The 17,381-nt window shown below is 42.0% G+C and overlaps 1 protein-coding gene across 1 annotated transcript in view; it reads right to left on the reverse strand.

The window, feature by feature from the left end:
• MCTP2 (multiple C2 and transmembrane domain containing 2) overlaps positions 1-17,381 on the reverse strand; it is a 117,727-nt gene that overhangs the window by 91,580 nt on the left and 8,766 nt on the right. The window contains exons 2-4 of the mRNA XM_058847241.1: positions 9,995-10,573; positions 4,744-4,806; positions 3,490-3,598 (exon numbers count right to left, since the gene is read on the reverse strand). Of these exons, the coding sequence (XP_058703224.1) occupies positions 3,490-3,598; positions 4,744-4,806; positions 9,995-10,510 (688 nt within the window). The 5' untranslated portion in view covers positions 10,511-10,573. The remainder of the gene's footprint in view (positions 1-3,489; positions 3,599-4,743; positions 4,807-9,994; positions 10,574-17,381) is intronic.

Genomic DNA, 17,381 nt, shown 5'->3' on the forward strand with positions numbered 1-17,381 from the left:
ACTAAGGGTGCGACAAGATGCCAACACTTAAGAGGACCAGTGATTTTCTATAAAGCCAAATGAGATAGAGAATAATCATCTCTCTGTCCTGCCTGCCAAGCTGCTGCAGTGCTCCACAGATTTTTAATCAAAAAAATACATTTCTGCTTTCTTACTACCTGCAGTATTAAAACTACACAGACACAAACTCCTTGCCATCACAGAAACACATCTAATAACAGTAATACCATAAAAAAATACATCAAAATTGACCTTCTGGTGCTGTGTATAAACACACAGAGATTCATAAGCTTCAACGTTTGGCTCATCCCCTACAGGAACTAGAAATGTAGGACCCCTGCACTGTCTAACCCCAAAGGTGCACCCAGGTAACATGCCAAATTTACCACCTGCTTAGGCAGTTTCTGCTGTGTGACTGGGTGAGACTGTAAGCAAGTAAATCAGACTCCAAGCAAGCTGATGACTAACAGGTAACACCTCTCTCATCCTGCATGCCTAGACACTGATTTTGACCCAAGAAAGGGTTTTTTTGGAGCTTCTTTTCTTTCCACCACAACGAAGATCCTGCTCTAGCAGCACCTGGATTCCTTGGCTGGGGCACATGTACTGGGTGCTGCTGAACAGAGGCTTTTTCTTTCACTTACCCTTCAAAAAATAGATAAAAGAAGAGAAGAAAATACTGAAACTCTGATTTATTTTTCTTTTCTGCATTGTTGTGCAATGTAGAGGAAACACATGCATCTGAACCAGCCTCCTGGGCTGATGCACCCTCTCTAAAGGGAGCAGTACCAGGAGAGGGGCTGCAGAAAGTCAGGGACTGGAGAGATGCAAGAGACAGATAAAAAGCAATGCAAGAAGTAAAAAGTGAAGAAAAAAACAGGAAAGAGCAGATGTTAACAGGATCAATACTATGAAGAGGACAAAACATGTAATAAAAATCTGGTCAAGTGAAGGAGGACTTTATATCCCATCAAAGGGAACATATCCTAGAAAGAGCAGGACATAGTGAGGCAAAGAGTCAGAAAAAATACTGAGAAAGTTGGAAAAAAGTGAAATTGTGGTGGTCTTACAGCCTGCAGTTCTAAGCAGAACTCCTGCTCACCTTTGCTTGGCCAAGCATAATTATTTTCTAATTAATAACTGTTAAGCATATAATGAGTAAATTCAGGGATAAACCTATTAATTTGATGAGTAGTGCCAGGATTTTTTTAGCAACAGCTGTCTCCAGTGTCAGAAATATTCCTCCTTGGTCACACACCTTAGATTTATTTTTATATGTACACACAGATAAATACTTATATTGGGACAAAACGGGCAGAAACAGGATGAACATTAGTGCAAGAAACTCTACTCAGCTGCCAGGAGAGGGCATCACCCACCCGCACTGCAGCCCCTAAGCCTGAGCTATTTAAACTGATGTAAAATAAAATTAAGGGGAAAAGTGCAATCAAGAGAAGAAGGCAGAAGGTGTGTGGAAGACACCACACTTAAATACCATTTTCTTTATCTTTAAGTAAAGAAACTCCCTCAAAAAATGTAAACTAGTGGGTTTGAGGACTGCTTTGAGATTTTTTCCAAATGAATCACAGATTGCATACTAAATGAAAATCAAAATTTAGGAAAATTACAAGACTTATTTCAACCCTTATTTAGGCTAAAGATGCTGGAGCATAAACTCTGCACTCAGCCCATGCCGACTATTTTGCTAAATTCAAATTATTCAGAGCACACCCAGCACAGCAGGGTGGGGGGGAGAGAAGTCACACACTCCCAGCCCACAAGTTATCTCTGAGGCTTTCTCACACTGAAGAGATGAGCAGAGCTGACAACCTCCCACTTCCAAACGCACATTGAGAAAGCCCAGCGGTCGTAGGTCAAGCCCCAGCATCACACAAAGATGTCAATAACCAGAGTGGCAGCAGAGGCCTATAACGATGGGCATCCACAGTGTGCTTTTTCATTTTTTTAAGGAGCCACCACTGCAGCATGGTGGTGACTGATGAATAATCATCAAGTCACTGTTTTCTCCCCTCCTGCTGCCTGTGCAATAAAAAGCAGCAGTTTTATTGAAGGAAGCATCACCTCACATACTCAGTTTACTAAATGAGAGGTCATTTGCCACAAAGCAACAAAGACTCATCAAAAGGGATTTTTTTTCCCCCTTATGTTGTTTCACTATGCTGTCCAATGCTTCACTAAGACAAGCATTTGCTTTCTTACACAACAAAACACAGCCTAGAGCAAAGTATGCTCTGTCTTCTCTAGAAATACTACTCTGCTGGAATTGCTCATTTCTAGCATCCTTTTCATAGGAACAGTTGGATGTGTCCTGGCTTGTACAGCCTGCTAGTAAAAGCTGATGAACTGCTACACTGCTAGGAAATACAGGCTTCTCTATAACCAGGAAAGATCTTAATCTAAGTATTGCTTCACTCCTTCCAAAAACTGGTAGGAAAAACATGCATTCACTCAACCAAAAGTTACAGTTTTGTGAAGCCATGAAAAACCAGCATAGAAAAAGTGAGGTACCAGATAACAGAAATCCCAAGGAGTACCTGACGTGAGAGCCTAAATCAGACAGGCCCCTCCAGGTACAAACCTTCACAGGCCTTTAGGCTGTGCAAACTTATTTTGTTTAAAACCAAATGAATAAACCCCATGATAACTTCATAAACTTCACCTCAAAAGAAGCTGCTCAGACTTTTTGCAAGACAAAGCTACCAGAACTGTTCCTACATGCAGGAAAAAATATGAAATCAAGACTGGATGTATGGAAGAGCTCTCTGACAGGTTCAGATGGAAGGTCCTGACACAGCTGCTGTCTCACAGTCCTACAGCCTGCACAGAGCCTCTGGAGGACAGCTCCTCCCTCCACACCAAGTGACTGGCTGCTTATGAGCATTTTTCCTCCTTTTCAACAGCCTGAAGAAAAGCCAGGTTAAGGGCAGGCATTTTCACACATTTTTTCCCAAGAATTCCCAAAATAATTTACAATTTATTTGATACATCATCTGAGGGTGGGGTTTGGGTTTTTAGCATGCTGTCACTGTTCAGTCACAATCCCAGGTTAGAGAGGATTGCTGGCTTATAGCCCTGCTCCTGTGGTTTCCCCCTTTCATTAACATCTTTGCAAATAACCCCAAAAGCACTGCTAAGAACAGCTCCATCATTTAATAAACCTCTGATTATTCTTTGGATGTTTTTTTTTTTAAGCTGAAAGAGAATTTCTTGCAGTTCCTGAATGGGTAGAGGTGCTAAGGGCAGCCAAGAAGGAGCTTTGCAGCTGCCCAGGCAGGCAGGAGGAGCAGCAAGCTCCCTCCCCTGTGTATCCAGGAGGGATAAACCCAACCCCTGAGTGCCCTGACCTGGAGGAGAGACACAAGCCTTGTTGCACTGCAGATAAGCAGCCAGCTTGCTGCCAAGCTGAGGTCAGTGATAAAGGAGAGCTGTGTGAATTCCAAAGGAAGGCAGAGGAAAGGCAGGGCTCACCACAGCGATCCCTGATAACCAGGTTCCGGCCTTCCTTCAGGTGGATGGTCAGCAGGTAGGCAAAGGGGCTGGGCAGGTCACTCAGGCAGTCGTTTGCTTCCTCCAGAGCCTGAAGGAGAACAAAGGAATCAGTCACACACCTCTTGAAGCACATCATAAATGAGGCAGGTGTGCTCCCCGTGCTGCAGAGACAAAGTTCTGTTCTTTCCTTAGGGCAATCCTTTACAGAAAGGAAAAAAAAAAAAAAAAAAAAAAAAGAAAAAAAAAAGAGGGGAAGGGAAAGAAAAAATTACTTCTTTCCCAGGCTTCACTAAACTGTGCAAGCTGGTAAGTATCAGCATCAAGTATGTTCAACAGAGGGTTTTACCTGAAAATGAGTGGTGATAAAACAATCACAAATGCATGCACAGGCTCTCCAAAGCTTATCAGCACTTTTTTTTCCGAGCTGTTTCTTGTGAATTCATAGCATCTCTCAAGTTGGAAGAGACCCCTAAGGATAATGGAATCTTTTGCATCCATCTGATAACCTCACGAGGAAGAATGCATCTCACACAGCTACTGAGAGGAGAGGACAGCATTTCTTTGTGCAGCTCCAAAAGAGAGAAGCCCAGCGGCAGGCAGTGCTGGTTGTGAGGTTTAGCAGAAGCAAACTCAGAGAATTTTTGCTCATCAAATGTGCTGCCAGGGTTACACACCTCAGCATCATCCTCCAGCCAGAACACTCTGTGAAAACAGCTCTGGACAGCACTTGAGAGGTTATCAGAGGGCAAAGGTAGAGAAGTTAATCCACGAGGCAAACATGTTTAACATGAGAATAACGTGGCAGAACTGCCAATGCCTTTTCACACTGCCCTAAAACTGATTTTGCTGTCTGTCAAAGCCTACAGCTGTGTTATTTACTGTATTTACTTTAATCCAGTTTGTTCCCACACTGTTATTTGAGTATTTATGCTGATGCTTTCATCAGTTACCAGTACAGCATAGATATTATAGAGAACTGTAAAAGATCCAGAATGTATGGGTCTGTTCACAACATTAGCAACCACTTCGAACTACTAAAAACCCAAACAACAGCAAAAACACAAAACCACCCATAAACACACAAAATTCTCTCAAAAAAAAAAGCAAAACCCACACTGGGCAAATCTCTAGATAGCTTCTTCACCTGATGAGTTTTTAAATTTATAAGAAGAAGAGAATCTAAAGCTAAAATAAATTGTGCTGCTGATCAAGCTTCAAAATAACAGAACTTACCACTTGGTCATCAAAATTTTGAGATGATAGGGAAGAGTCAAAATCCATTTCTCCACACGGGTACTATGAAACAAGAGATACAATGAATTAGACAACAATACAGGAAAGAAATTGCTCCTAGCATCAGTCAAGAAATTACTCATACATACGTGTTATGAATGAAATGCTCTTCCTTATGCATATAGATAATTTAAATATATATTTCTTTTTCCTGTTTTACATTAACTGCACTTAGTCTCTTGAGTTTAGTCCAGGAAAAATAAGTGCCTGCTTCCAGCTAGGAATAAATTTCTTCTTCTCCTCCCCAGCACTGGTTGCTGAAGGTCCTTATCACAAACTCTCCTGATGTCTGAAGGTTGTTGTGTCTGGCGGCCGGCTGCTCTCACTTGACCACAACTTCTCCTTCACCATCCGAAAAGCGAGTTCCACTTAAAGGTTTTTTAAATAGTTTTTTTACTTGGTTTCGTGTTTGGTGTTTCTTTTTGTTTGTTTGGAGCTTTTTTGTTTGGTTTGAGTTAAAAAAAATGCTCAAGGGAAAAGAAATTGTACAAGGGAAAGGTGGCCTTGTTTTGGATGAGTTAATTTTCCTTCTAGTAGCTGGTATGGTGTTCTGTTTTGGATTATGGTGAGAACAGTGTTGATAACACTCTGATGTTTTTTGTTGTTGCTGGACAAGCACTGTCCCTCTGCTGAGGAACTGGCTGGGCATCAGTCAGCAGGTGATAAACAATTGCACTGGGCATCACTTGTTTTGAATATTTTAACTGTTGTTAATTTTTATGAAAATACTATTTATATATATATCAAATATATAATTAATATAATTAAATATTTAGACTTTTATGCTATAATATATTTATATTATAATACACAAAATATTATTAAAATAATTACTTCTTCCTTTTCTTTTTTTTTACCTTCTACCCCCAGTTGTCTCCTGCATATGATAGCTCCCACTGAGCAAGGAGTAATAGAGAAGCTGTGTCATATTTAGCTGCCTGGTGGGTTAAACCACGACAAAAGAGAAAAAAAAATACAAGGAACATGTACTTCCCCCACCTTCCTGCAGTAACTGGAAGATCCAAAGGGCTTTTTATCTGTAGGAGAGGAAGTCAAACATTTCTTCCTAATCCAAAAACTTGAGGCTACAGTGGCCCAGCATGGAGTTCTCTGAAGTGCTTCATCAGCCAGGACACCTCTGACGCTCTTGTGGCTGCTCCAACAGCCCATGGCCATCATTTAAGCTGGAGAGGACCTACGTGCCTGGGAAACTCTTCTGGTCTGATGCAGGGCAGTCACAGCCCATCCAAAACACAAAGATTTATGCTAAGGACAATCTCGGCCTGCAGAAATGCACACAAGGTGGAATTCGATCCTCATGTGAAAGTGTTCTCATGTGCAGTGCGGTAACCTCCAAACCTCTCCGATGAGAGCAGCATTGTGTGCAGCACTACAGAAACATTTAAAAGTCAACCAGCTCCTGCACCAAAGTACATAAATCTTAGCTGTATTGACATGCTGAAATAAACATAAATACCCTTTGTGCAATTCTTTTCCTCCTCCTCCCGCAATACATATATTACATATCAGGAAGTACAGTAATCCAGCATTGCAAGTAAGATTTCCCTTGCACGACAGACAAAATCTAACTTTATGGTTCCCACAGTAATCATAACTTGGCCACCTTGCAAAAACACATTAAAAGTGGAAAAATTATCATCATAAAGAGCAGCAGAAGAATTTTCTCACACAACGGAGCTGAGTTACAGCTGCTAGGGGAACCCTAACTTTGAATTTTCTGACTAGCATGCATAAAATCTCACTCATGTGCATTAAATTTAGTGTTTCTTGGAGTCTCTGGCTTCACAGGAATCTCCTTCAGGCATCATCATTGGCACTGGTAATGGTTTCTCTTTACAGCTTGTTTTGCATGGCACAAACACGGGATCAAATAAATGCATTGAAATTATAGTAATTTTTAAAGTACCGTCTTGGCTAGCTTGATATCATTTATTTTAAAAAACAACCCTCAAAATTATGATTTTGTCTTTATTCTGATTTTTGTTTACTTGCATTATATCCTCAGATACTGAAAACAATTATAATTTTAACTAGAAAACCTTTTTTTTCTTAATTTTAGCTCCACATAATATAAACTACTGTTATTCTAGGTAGCTAACTGCAATGAGATCACTGAATATAGATAAAAGTCTCGATGAAAACATGGTAGTGAAACCTGGATTTTATTAAACTACGGTGAAACTTGTCAACTTTAAACAAAAGTGGGCACACCCAGGGGGGTCACAGCCCCAAATGTATCTGAATGAAAACAAATCAAGCTCGTGTAGATGTATGAATATACATAAATTGCAAGTTCCTCTTGACAAGTGTTGCCACCTCTGCCTCCCCTTGTTTTCTGCAGAAGAATTATTCAAAATGCAAGACCACTGAGTGCATCAGCAGCAGGACAAGGTTTTGGGTTGCCAGTGACTCACTGCCAAGTGTTGGCAAGGAGACAAAAAGATATCTTTAGAGATAGAGAGCACTTCAGCAGTGACACCTGGCCATGGACAAAATCCAGTGGCAAAAAAATGGCATTACAGGAACTCTTTACAACCCAAACCACACAGGGATTCAACGCAACTCCACTTGCTTCTTCAGGCTCGCCTAGCTGTGTGCAATGGGGAACAGAGAGGAAATCTCTCGATAAATGGAAAAATGCTACCTGTGGGCAGAGCCTTGGTGAAGATGGGCTGTGCTGAGCACCCACAGCTCTGTGCAGAGAGTTCAGACAAGTGTGAAAGCCACCAGCACACACTGATCTCACCCACGAGGCTCGGGGAGGATCTCACGATATCGGGTGGCCAAAGACAACCAGGAAATGAGTAGGTGGCATGTGACAAGCAATTCAGGGGGAAAAGAAGCTCAACCTACATTTTGCTGCTTTTTTTAGTTTGTTTTGTTCCAGGGATCTGATTTACATCCCTGGGCAGGGAATGATGCTCACACAAGAACAATGCGAGCTCTTTGCTCTTCAGAGCAGCCTCAGTCAGCATTCAGGGACCAAAATCCTCTGTAACAAACTATTCCCCTCCGAGGCACACACAGCACAAATCTGGTAGCTGTTCAGTTAAGTACAAGCAAAGCTGAATATTGAAGTTGTCATAGAATCATAGAATATTGAGGTTTAGGCTGGAAGGGACTTTAAAGATCATTTAGTTGCAACCTCCCTGCATTGGACACCTTCCAATATTGAATTTGTTTTTCACCAGATTCAATATAATTAAATTTGCTCAATACTTCTTATTCATTTCTACTTTCCTTTGCTTCACTCTCCTTTTATTTTCGAGGGAAAAGATCTTTATAAATTGCACTAGAGGCAGATTACAGTAAGGAAACACGATCAGAGAGAGAGATGATCTGCCATACAAATAAATACAAAATTATTTACACACACTAGCAAATATAAAAATACACATTTAGGGAAAGATGTAAATGCTGCAGAAAATAAGCCAGACTCCGATTGTGCATCTGGATGAAACTTGACTTGAGGTTAAGCTATTTCATCACTATACAGGTACTTCATTCTCCTAGGACACTCAGTTTACCCAAAATCAAAGCAGGACTTAATACAAACTTTGTTGTGCTGAGGTAGATTTTAGATTAGGGTTTCTGGTGTACAACAGCATGAAAAAACTGCTGCTGTCGTTAAAACAATCTGGTAAAACTTCCAGAATAATGAAAGTCCATATATTTACTATACACCGAATGAAGTGCTACAACTTTGAGTAACGTTTGAGCAGAGAAACAAAGCACTGTACTATTTCAGTCGCTTTTTTAAGTACCCCTCAAAATAATGAACACTCCAGCAAGATGAAACCAATTTGTGAACAATTTAGCAACACTAAACGCAAGTGATGCTCAGTAACTACCAGTCTGACACTTTGCATCACAACAGACTGGGAGCCAACACCCATTTGGTAGGAATACACGGCCTTTGAGATGCAAAACAAGCAGTTTATAAAGAAAGGACCACTTTCCCCACATCAGCGCTAATCATGCTTTTGAACAGTGCAGTTAAAAAACAATTAACCTGTGAAATCCCCATTCCCAAGGGAGGACTTGAAACAAAAACGCTCAGTTCCCATTTTTGCATCTTCGATTACTACAGAGGCAGTTCCCACAACTGTAACAGGTAATCAGGCAATGAGAAAAAGGCCTCAGAAAGTCCAAAATGAAACCTTCCCAGAGAGAACTCAACAGGAGCAGACATATTTCCACAAAATACAAATGAAACAAATTTTGCCTGAAGTGTTTCCTTCAGCCACAATCTTCACCTGCTGTCTATATAATGAAGCTATCATACAGCTCCTCAGGATTCCCGATTTGCTCAGGCCAGGCAGGAATTCATTTCATGACAGTACTGGTCTCTGGTCCTCTTGCACATGGACATTATGTCCAGACATTATGTACAAATACTGACCACAGAGGCAAGGGGGGAAGGAAAGGGGGACAAGACAGGGAGTGCAGAGAAAACATTTTAGTTCTTCACCTCCTTAAATCATCACCACAAAACCCCAAAAAACAGTCCTGAGAACGATGCTACATGTTCTGTTCCCCTTCATGTGCTTGTTTTGCTTAATTCCAGGCAGAGCTCACCTTGCTCACAGCCATCTTTCACCTATTGCCTTCATCAGTGTCTTGAGTGGGTGGGTGGGTGGCAAATTGACTATGCTATATAACAATCCTGGGAACTATATTAACTAATAGCAAATGTATCAGCACCTCATTTCAGAGCTCAGAGAACTGCAACAACTTTTGATTTGAGCAGGCAATTCCAACAAATCTGAAAAATCTGAAGTATCATTACAAACAACTGAAAAATAATAAAAGAATAAAAAAATTGGAGCAGTGTTATTTGCAGCCCCAGACTGATAGGAAGGATAGCTGAATTAGTCTTGCATTATGCCTATATCATGTAAAGTTTAGGCTTATTTGTAGTGCTCATTCATTCCTTGAACAGAGCCCCCTCCTCACAGAACGGTTCAGGTGGGAAAGGATCTTAAAGCTCATCTCATTCCAGCCCCCTGCCATGGGCAGGGACACCTCCCACTACCCCAGGCTGCTCAGAGCGCTGTCCAACCTGGCCTTGGTTGGATTCTCCATCCCTTTATAAGCCAGAAAATCAAGGAGAAGCATGAGGGGCCCACAGGAGGTGGCCACGGAGCCCCAGGGCTGCGCGAGCACCCACCTCTGTCCCCTCGGCGCTCAGCGCGGCGCTCAGGCGGGAGCTCTGCAGCAGCTCAAACAGGTCCTCGCTGGATCTCCTCTTCCCCTGGGACACGGGGCCACCCACGGCCTCAGCTCCTTGTGAGGACATCAGGTGAATGCCCACAGCCTGCGTGTCTGGGGAGGTGACGGTCACCTCTGTCCGTGTCCCCTGCTGTGACGCCCACAGCCAGTCCTCTCCCACTGCCGTCACCGAAGCGTTTCTGCTTTTCAGGGACACCACAGACCTAGAAAAGCTCTTGGGGGAGCAGCTCGACAACACCTGAGCACTTGAGTAAGTCGTTTCTTCTTCTCCCACGAGAGTCTCCACCTCCAGCATGTCAGGCACTGACACACTGAGACAGCGGTCCAAGGAGTGGCCCTTCCTCTCCAGCATTTTGCCAGACCTCTTCTTCGTCTTCCTCACACTCAGGTTTTGCAGGAACGGCCGGGTCTTCTGTTTCAGGGATCCCCACACGGATTGTTTATCCAAGTCCATTGCTGCAAGGGGAATCTCAGCAAAGCCTCCTGCACAGAACAGCTTCAGCGATTCCCAGGGTGACTAAAAGGAACGTAGGAAGGAGGCAAGTCAATCACAAAAGTGAACAGCCGCTCAAGACTATGATTCATGTTGTCTCATCTTAAAACTTTCAGTCATTTCTCTGAACAGTTAAAACAGAGCATGTCACATTAGTAAGTGCTTCCAACTACAATCTGGTGGGTAGGTTTGATTATTTAGGAGGAAAACAGCCAGAGCAAGTATTTATTCCTACACAAAAATGCAATATCTGCCCACTACTTCATGATTGCTAAGAGGGGACATTGTATTTCTTCTTCTGTCAAGCCCTGATTTGTGAAAACTTGAGATTTATCCAATTTGAAAGTGTTTCTGTACAAATCTTACTGATGGGAGTTAAATCGTGATAATGCAAGCACACGAAACAGGCTGGTAAAGCTGGCACTGACATTTCTGCTGCCACTTTCCCAGGCCACGCAGGGCTTTGTTGGCTATTTCCAAGGCTACGTGAATTCTTGCAGGGTGGCACATGTGAAAAATAGCTCCACAAACTAAGCAGCTGAGGCTGAAGAGGGCACATTGAGCATGTGGACCCCAAAATACTCCCTTACATTAACCCACTGTCAGTGAAAACTGCAGAATTATTTTTGATTGTAAAGTAGGCAATTGAGAGAAAAATAATACAAAAATGGATGGGTGCATCACTTTTGAAAACCTACTGGTGGACTCACTTTTGAGTTGATTCACTGTGAGCATTTACACAGCTGGGAGGGTCAGGAATAAAAGAGCTAAAATAGAATAATTCACTGTATGTACATGGTAAGGGAACAGGAACACCTCTGTGCTCAGGAATATCCTCACAGACAGACTATTTCGTGGTTAACAGCTGAGCAATCACCCTTATTCTGTGAAAAGAGGTGGTCAAATCATCATCAAAACTCAGCAAGGAAAAAGCTGGTGAAACCTGCAGATTTACTCCTTTGCAGTCAAACACCCGGCGGTTACAGTACATACCCATGACCTCAGAAATATACACCCATTAACTACATGAGGACTGCTTCCTAAACTCACAGCATCTTTACCTTCTAACTATTGCATAGTCGATAAAAAATGACGTCCCACTGTTTTCCTGATTAGTAGGAAAAACACCAGGACAGGCAACAGAAACACAACAACTGTTAGATTAATTCACAGAGAGAAATTACTGCCTGCTTTCAAAGAAATCTACTCTTGCATTCATTAATTTGAATGAGGCTGTATAACCAGTTACTTAATAACTTATTTAAATAACTTTATGACTAACCTCACCACACTTACAGAGTGTTCAGGAATCTACAAAAGAATTCTCTAACTGCATTTATTGTGTAACTAAAGCTGCACAATTCTCCCCTCCCCCATTTATGTTGGAAATAAATAATATCAGCATTATTATATTCAATACAGTAAATTAATAAGCTTAATGGCATTGCATGCAATCACAAGGCAATAACAGGTTTTGCCCAAACAGGAATGGGTGTTAGTGTATTTGTATCAGCTTAACACAGCCACAATATTAAAGTGCACATGGACAAACTGAATTTTTTGTCTTTATGCTACCACTAAGTAAAGACAGTTTTCTGAACCTCACAGAGGAAGATTTCACACAGGAAGACCCACCATGCCTTTGTGTTTCTCACTGAACTCAGGCTGAAGCACAGCAGATTTACAGAGGGAGGAGAAAAGCCATAAATGCCAGCTCAGTTTGACTGGGGATGGAGGGATGCCCTGCACACCCCAGACATGGCTGGCTTTGCTCACACCAGATGAGAGCTTTCATTTAGGCCCTTCCCTCTTTCCATAAAATCTTGACAAGGCAGCCCCAGTCGTCCCTGGCAGCGTTACATCACGTGCCAGCAACAGAAGTTATTGGGATAACCACGTTTGCAGAAAACATTATGAAACACTCTGTTGGGAGTCATTTAAACAACTCATCTTCTGCTAGTGCTCTCTGCATGGCTCGCCTACTTGTACTGAAACCTGCTGGAGCCAAGATGTTGCAAATAAAGGCAGAGCCCAGCTCAACATCCACTTCCCAAGGCACTTACAGCTCCCTGTTCCCTTCCTGTTGTTCTCCACCCCTTCTCACTTCTAGGACCCACTGCCGTTGTTTTTATTTTGTTTGCTTTGAGATTTTGTTACCAAGGAGCAGACTTGTTCCTGTCGGTTTTTCCAGTTGCTTTCACCAAGTCAAATGTTCTTTTTCCCAGTTACACTGCCTCAGTTGCTGATTAGAAATGCTCATTCAGAAAGGATGGTGCAGGGACCACACTGTGTCTCTGAGACCCACCTGCACTTAACCCAGAGTGGGCAGAGTCCTCCTCAAGTCCGGCAGAAACACAGTGGAATCAAGAAGTTAAAAGAAAATTTCAAAGGGTTCTGTCAAGACAGCAGGGATGGCTCCACTGAGCTGCCATCTCACAAATCCTACACTGGAGCAATACATCAGTGATATTTGCTGCACAGCAAGCAGCAGGCTGCCTGAACTGAGGCCACAGAAGAAAAAAGCCCATCCCTGGTCACTGGATTGCCTGGAAGTTTAACCATACTCTGCCCCTGAACCTTTACACCCACATTCCTGCTGCAGCTACAGCTTCTCTTATATAAGCATTGTATTTACAAATAAATTAACCCAAATGATGGCTATGATACACAATTAACAACAAATGCACAATGTTTCTCATCTGAGAAAAGGGTAAATACAGTCTGAAGGGCAAATGCACTTTGACATCAGCCACCTGCCAATGGCCCTTTTTCACTTCCTCAGTTCAAGCAGAAGACACACAGGTCACCACCACGACCAGAAATGTTCCCTAGGGAGATCACTGGAAGATTGGGAATGGGGACCACCCTCCTCCCCCGTGGTGCCAGGATCACTGGGGTACCCCCTGCCAGGCCAGCCCATATTCACACACAACTCTTCTTTCTTCCTACATCCATTTCCTCTGCTTTTCTCTTCCATGCAGAGCAGCATCAATAGCAATACTTTATTTTGAAGAGAGAGAAATCTTCCCTTGCATGTAGAAAGTGTGTTCTTGGTAGCAACATGTTGTTCATGTAGTCCTTATCCTCTACAGGCCACAAGTTTTCCCTCCTTCTTCCTCAGCCTCAGAAGTTCATGGCCAACTGTATCGCCAAATACTCCCTAAGCAACCACAGAGAAAAACATACTTTGCCAAATTCTTGGTCTAAGCTTGGCCTCTTTATTCTTCCCCTTTCAATGGCACATTGCAGCAAAAATCTGCAAACAGAAAGCATTCAAAGAGACACACTTCCTGTTATCAATTTAACTCTGTTGTTTTTGATTTAATTGAATGGCTCCTTGTTCTTATGTAACAAGAAAAAATAGTGTTTTCAGTCTATCTCCTTCAGCTTTCTCTTTAATATGCTGCCAAATCTCAAATGCTCAGAAAAATTCATATACTTTAATCTCTTCCTTCAGAGAGACTGCTTTTGATTGCACCTGTCATTTTTATTATATCCTTTTATTTTGCCATCTCCTCCTCTTTTGGGGGCAATATGGACAAGAGAGAAAGGATTAGTGACAAAGAAGTTGGTCACAGCTCACTATGATTGAATAATTATTTCTAACATTTTATCCTCCCTTAAGTATCTTCTAATTATGGTCCTTGAGATTTTTTTTTTTTTAATGTGCTTTGGTTTCTTTCAGTAAAACACTCCATATGCACTCCCTTAAATTCATATAATATTTAGAGCTAAACGATTTTTTAGATGTTCTACCAGGTGGCTGTAAGAGATATTTCAAATGCCATTGAAAGCCTAGAGAAATCATCCTGCAATTCTGCTTCACTTACTGTCTTGACAGGAAGCCAGCAAAGCCACAAGTGAGAAACACTGCAAGACACTCTGAAAACATTGTAAAAGCGCCCAATATAACCAAGCAAATAAACTGAACAAACCCAAACTGATTTACACACTTGAAATTATGGAAGAAATTGTCTTTCTTCACTATAGAACCATTCTATGCACGCTCAGAAGTGCACAGTGAAGATTCTCCTGGTTAATATTTTTAAAGTATCATCCTCAAAGTCAGCCAAGATGACAAAAAACACACTTCAGCACCACACCAGCACTATTACAGCTCTAGACTAATTAAATCTAATAATCCTTGCACTCATTTGTTTATCTAAGGTGAAAACTTTGGCTCAGTGTGCATGCCAGCCACCTCTGAGCTTGAATTCAGTCAGTGTGTTTTCAGCTACAACTAAATGCTAATAAACACTTAAATCCATGGCAGCAGAAATTACTCAAACATGCATCAGAGGCTGCTAGGAAGATGCTCCTCACTTGAATTCATATTAACACAGGTTCAAATTGGAAGAAACTAATGGAACCCCCTCAGAGTAAAAGCTCTGTTGGTTCTGGCTGCTCTGGAATAGGATCCAATCTCTGCCTGTCAGGCACATTCACTAACTTAAAACCTAATGCATGAGACATTGTACAAATTACAAGAAAAGATAATTACATTTCTGTTATGCAACACAATATTTGGCTATGGAAAGTTCTAATATGAGTTTATAGCCTCCATTAGGTTTATAATTTCAGAATTCAGTGCACTGAGAGACAAGGCTAACGAGAAGGTGATAAGGGAGCAGGGGGGTAAGGGACTGAGGACTGTTTTTCATATTTTTCTTCTGCCTTTTTGCTATAAATTGAGTCTTCTGGCTCTATGAGCCATAAATGAAACCACTCCTCTCTGGGAGAGAAAGGAAAATATCAGGGAGATAGCTGTTTGCTGACTGAACAACCACTGTATGTGCTGGGTGGTTATTTCTCTAACAGAACATACCAAGTACCCCAGGTTTTAATATCATTAGTAGCTCAAACACAGCCAAATACAAACCATTACTAGGAATGAAAGGACTTTTTCTAAAGAAACCAACACTTCCTTCTTTGCAATGGCTTATTTCAGTACATTATATCTGGCAATGCTTTATGCTAAGCACCAACAGCCGCAGAGATAAGAAAATATCATCCAAATAAAGTAACCCTTTGTTCAGCATTACCAGTTTGCCCTGGAGCATTCCAGACCCAGCACCAGTTATATAAAGAACAGAGGTAGGATGTTCCTTGGATCATCAACACCTTCAAGCAAGCATTGTGCCTCCTCTGAAGAATAAAAACAAGTCCAAAGGGGAAGGCTGAGCTGGGTGGGCCTGAGGCCATTCCTCCCTGGGTATGATCCCAGAAGGCAGCAAGGGACACTGAATTCCAAACAGCACAACGTGGAGAATCCCAGAGAGCCTTTTCTCCCTGCAGCATATGGAAATACCTGGACTTGAATGTGATAAGGCACCAGAAAAAAAGAGTCTGATCTCAATCTGATTCTGCACAGGCTAATTACCCTGGGGAAATCAGTGTTAGAATTATTTTTAGCACTAACAAGCATCACAGGGAGTGCACTGATGCAGTGCAGGTAAAGTCTTCACTGCACAGGTGATTTGCTGCTAAAGCAGGGTCATGGCTTGGGCAGCTTCCAAATCTTCCCATCGAGCTTAAGCCTCCCTGTAGGGCTTCAGATGATACCAGTCTGTGGATACAGATCCTGCTGTTCTCTTGTTCTGTTGTAACACATTCAATTGCAGAGCCTAGCAGGATGCTAAACTTAAATATATAAAATAAAATAGAGACTTGACCTGTTGCTGTCAGCCAAATTAGAACAAGTGCTTCACGAGAAACAATTTTACATGCTTCAATGGAAGCCAGATAACCAAAACAAACCAGCTTTATTTTCCTGATGTGGGGTGAAAGAAATCTACAGTCTCTGCAGAAGATCAGAACACCCAGGATAAATACAAAGCTTTAAAAAAGCCTGTTTGTAACATGCAGATAATACAGGCACCTAAAGTAATATTTTCTATTTTAGGTTTAGTGTTTGTTGTTTTGGGTTAGGTTTGGGGTTTTTTCACAGATTCATGGTTTTTTAGGCTCTGGGCTTTTAGATCCCATGCTTGGGTTTGTTTTTTTTTTTAATTGGCTCAAATATGACGAGTTTCATTTTTCACAAACACATGAAACAAGCACACATCCTCCTCCACTTAGCAGCAGGAGAGGAACAGGGGCACTTTAACTCCTTAGAGCCTCTTTTCACAATCTGGAGGGCTTTCTTCTCAACATTTATGAGCAGACAGTAACTATGAGAAGTAAGAGAACGACCAGCTGCTACAAGCATCTTAAAATAGCATTTGATAGTGAAAGTTACTGAGAAAATACCCTGCACCTGCCTCCAGCTTATGAAAGTATTGCTTTCATTTTGCTTCTGCCATCCTAAAACGGAAGAAAAATGATGAGTATGTATAGAGGAAATGAAGGAGGAAGTGTTTGGGTGTATTTTTACAAATATATTTCACAAGTTCCTTCCACTCTTTGAGCTTCCTTCAAAATATTGTGGCTTGCAACTGTACCTGTGCGAGCAAAAAGGCCCTTTCAACATTTTCAGTCAAATTGGTAGGATTTCACCAGAATGGGACAATCAGATTTGATCTTTACAGTGCAAAAAAACACCTGCTGAGCAGCAGACCTGTCCAGGGACACCTGTGCACAAAGATCTGCTTCCTGCAGCGATGATGTGCGCCTCAAACCAGGCTCCAAGAAAGATCCTGGAGTTGGATCCCTCTCCTGGAAGGCGCTGTGTCACCAGCTGAGATCACACCAGCAACTGGGACACTTCCTCACCACTGACTGTGTCTGGTTTATAATTTGTCTCGTTCCAAATCCCACCAGAAGGTCCCTGGGAATTCTGGCACCTCGAGGAGCAGGGGGAGAGGGAAAGCTGATGAGCAGCAAGGGGAAGGAG

Source organism: Poecile atricapillus, chromosome 11, assembly GCF_030490865.1.
Source record: "Poecile atricapillus isolate bPoeAtr1 chromosome 11, bPoeAtr1.hap1, whole genome shotgun sequence".
Classification (NCBI taxonomy): domain Eukaryota; kingdom Metazoa; phylum Chordata; class Aves; order Passeriformes; family Paridae; genus Poecile; species Poecile atricapillus.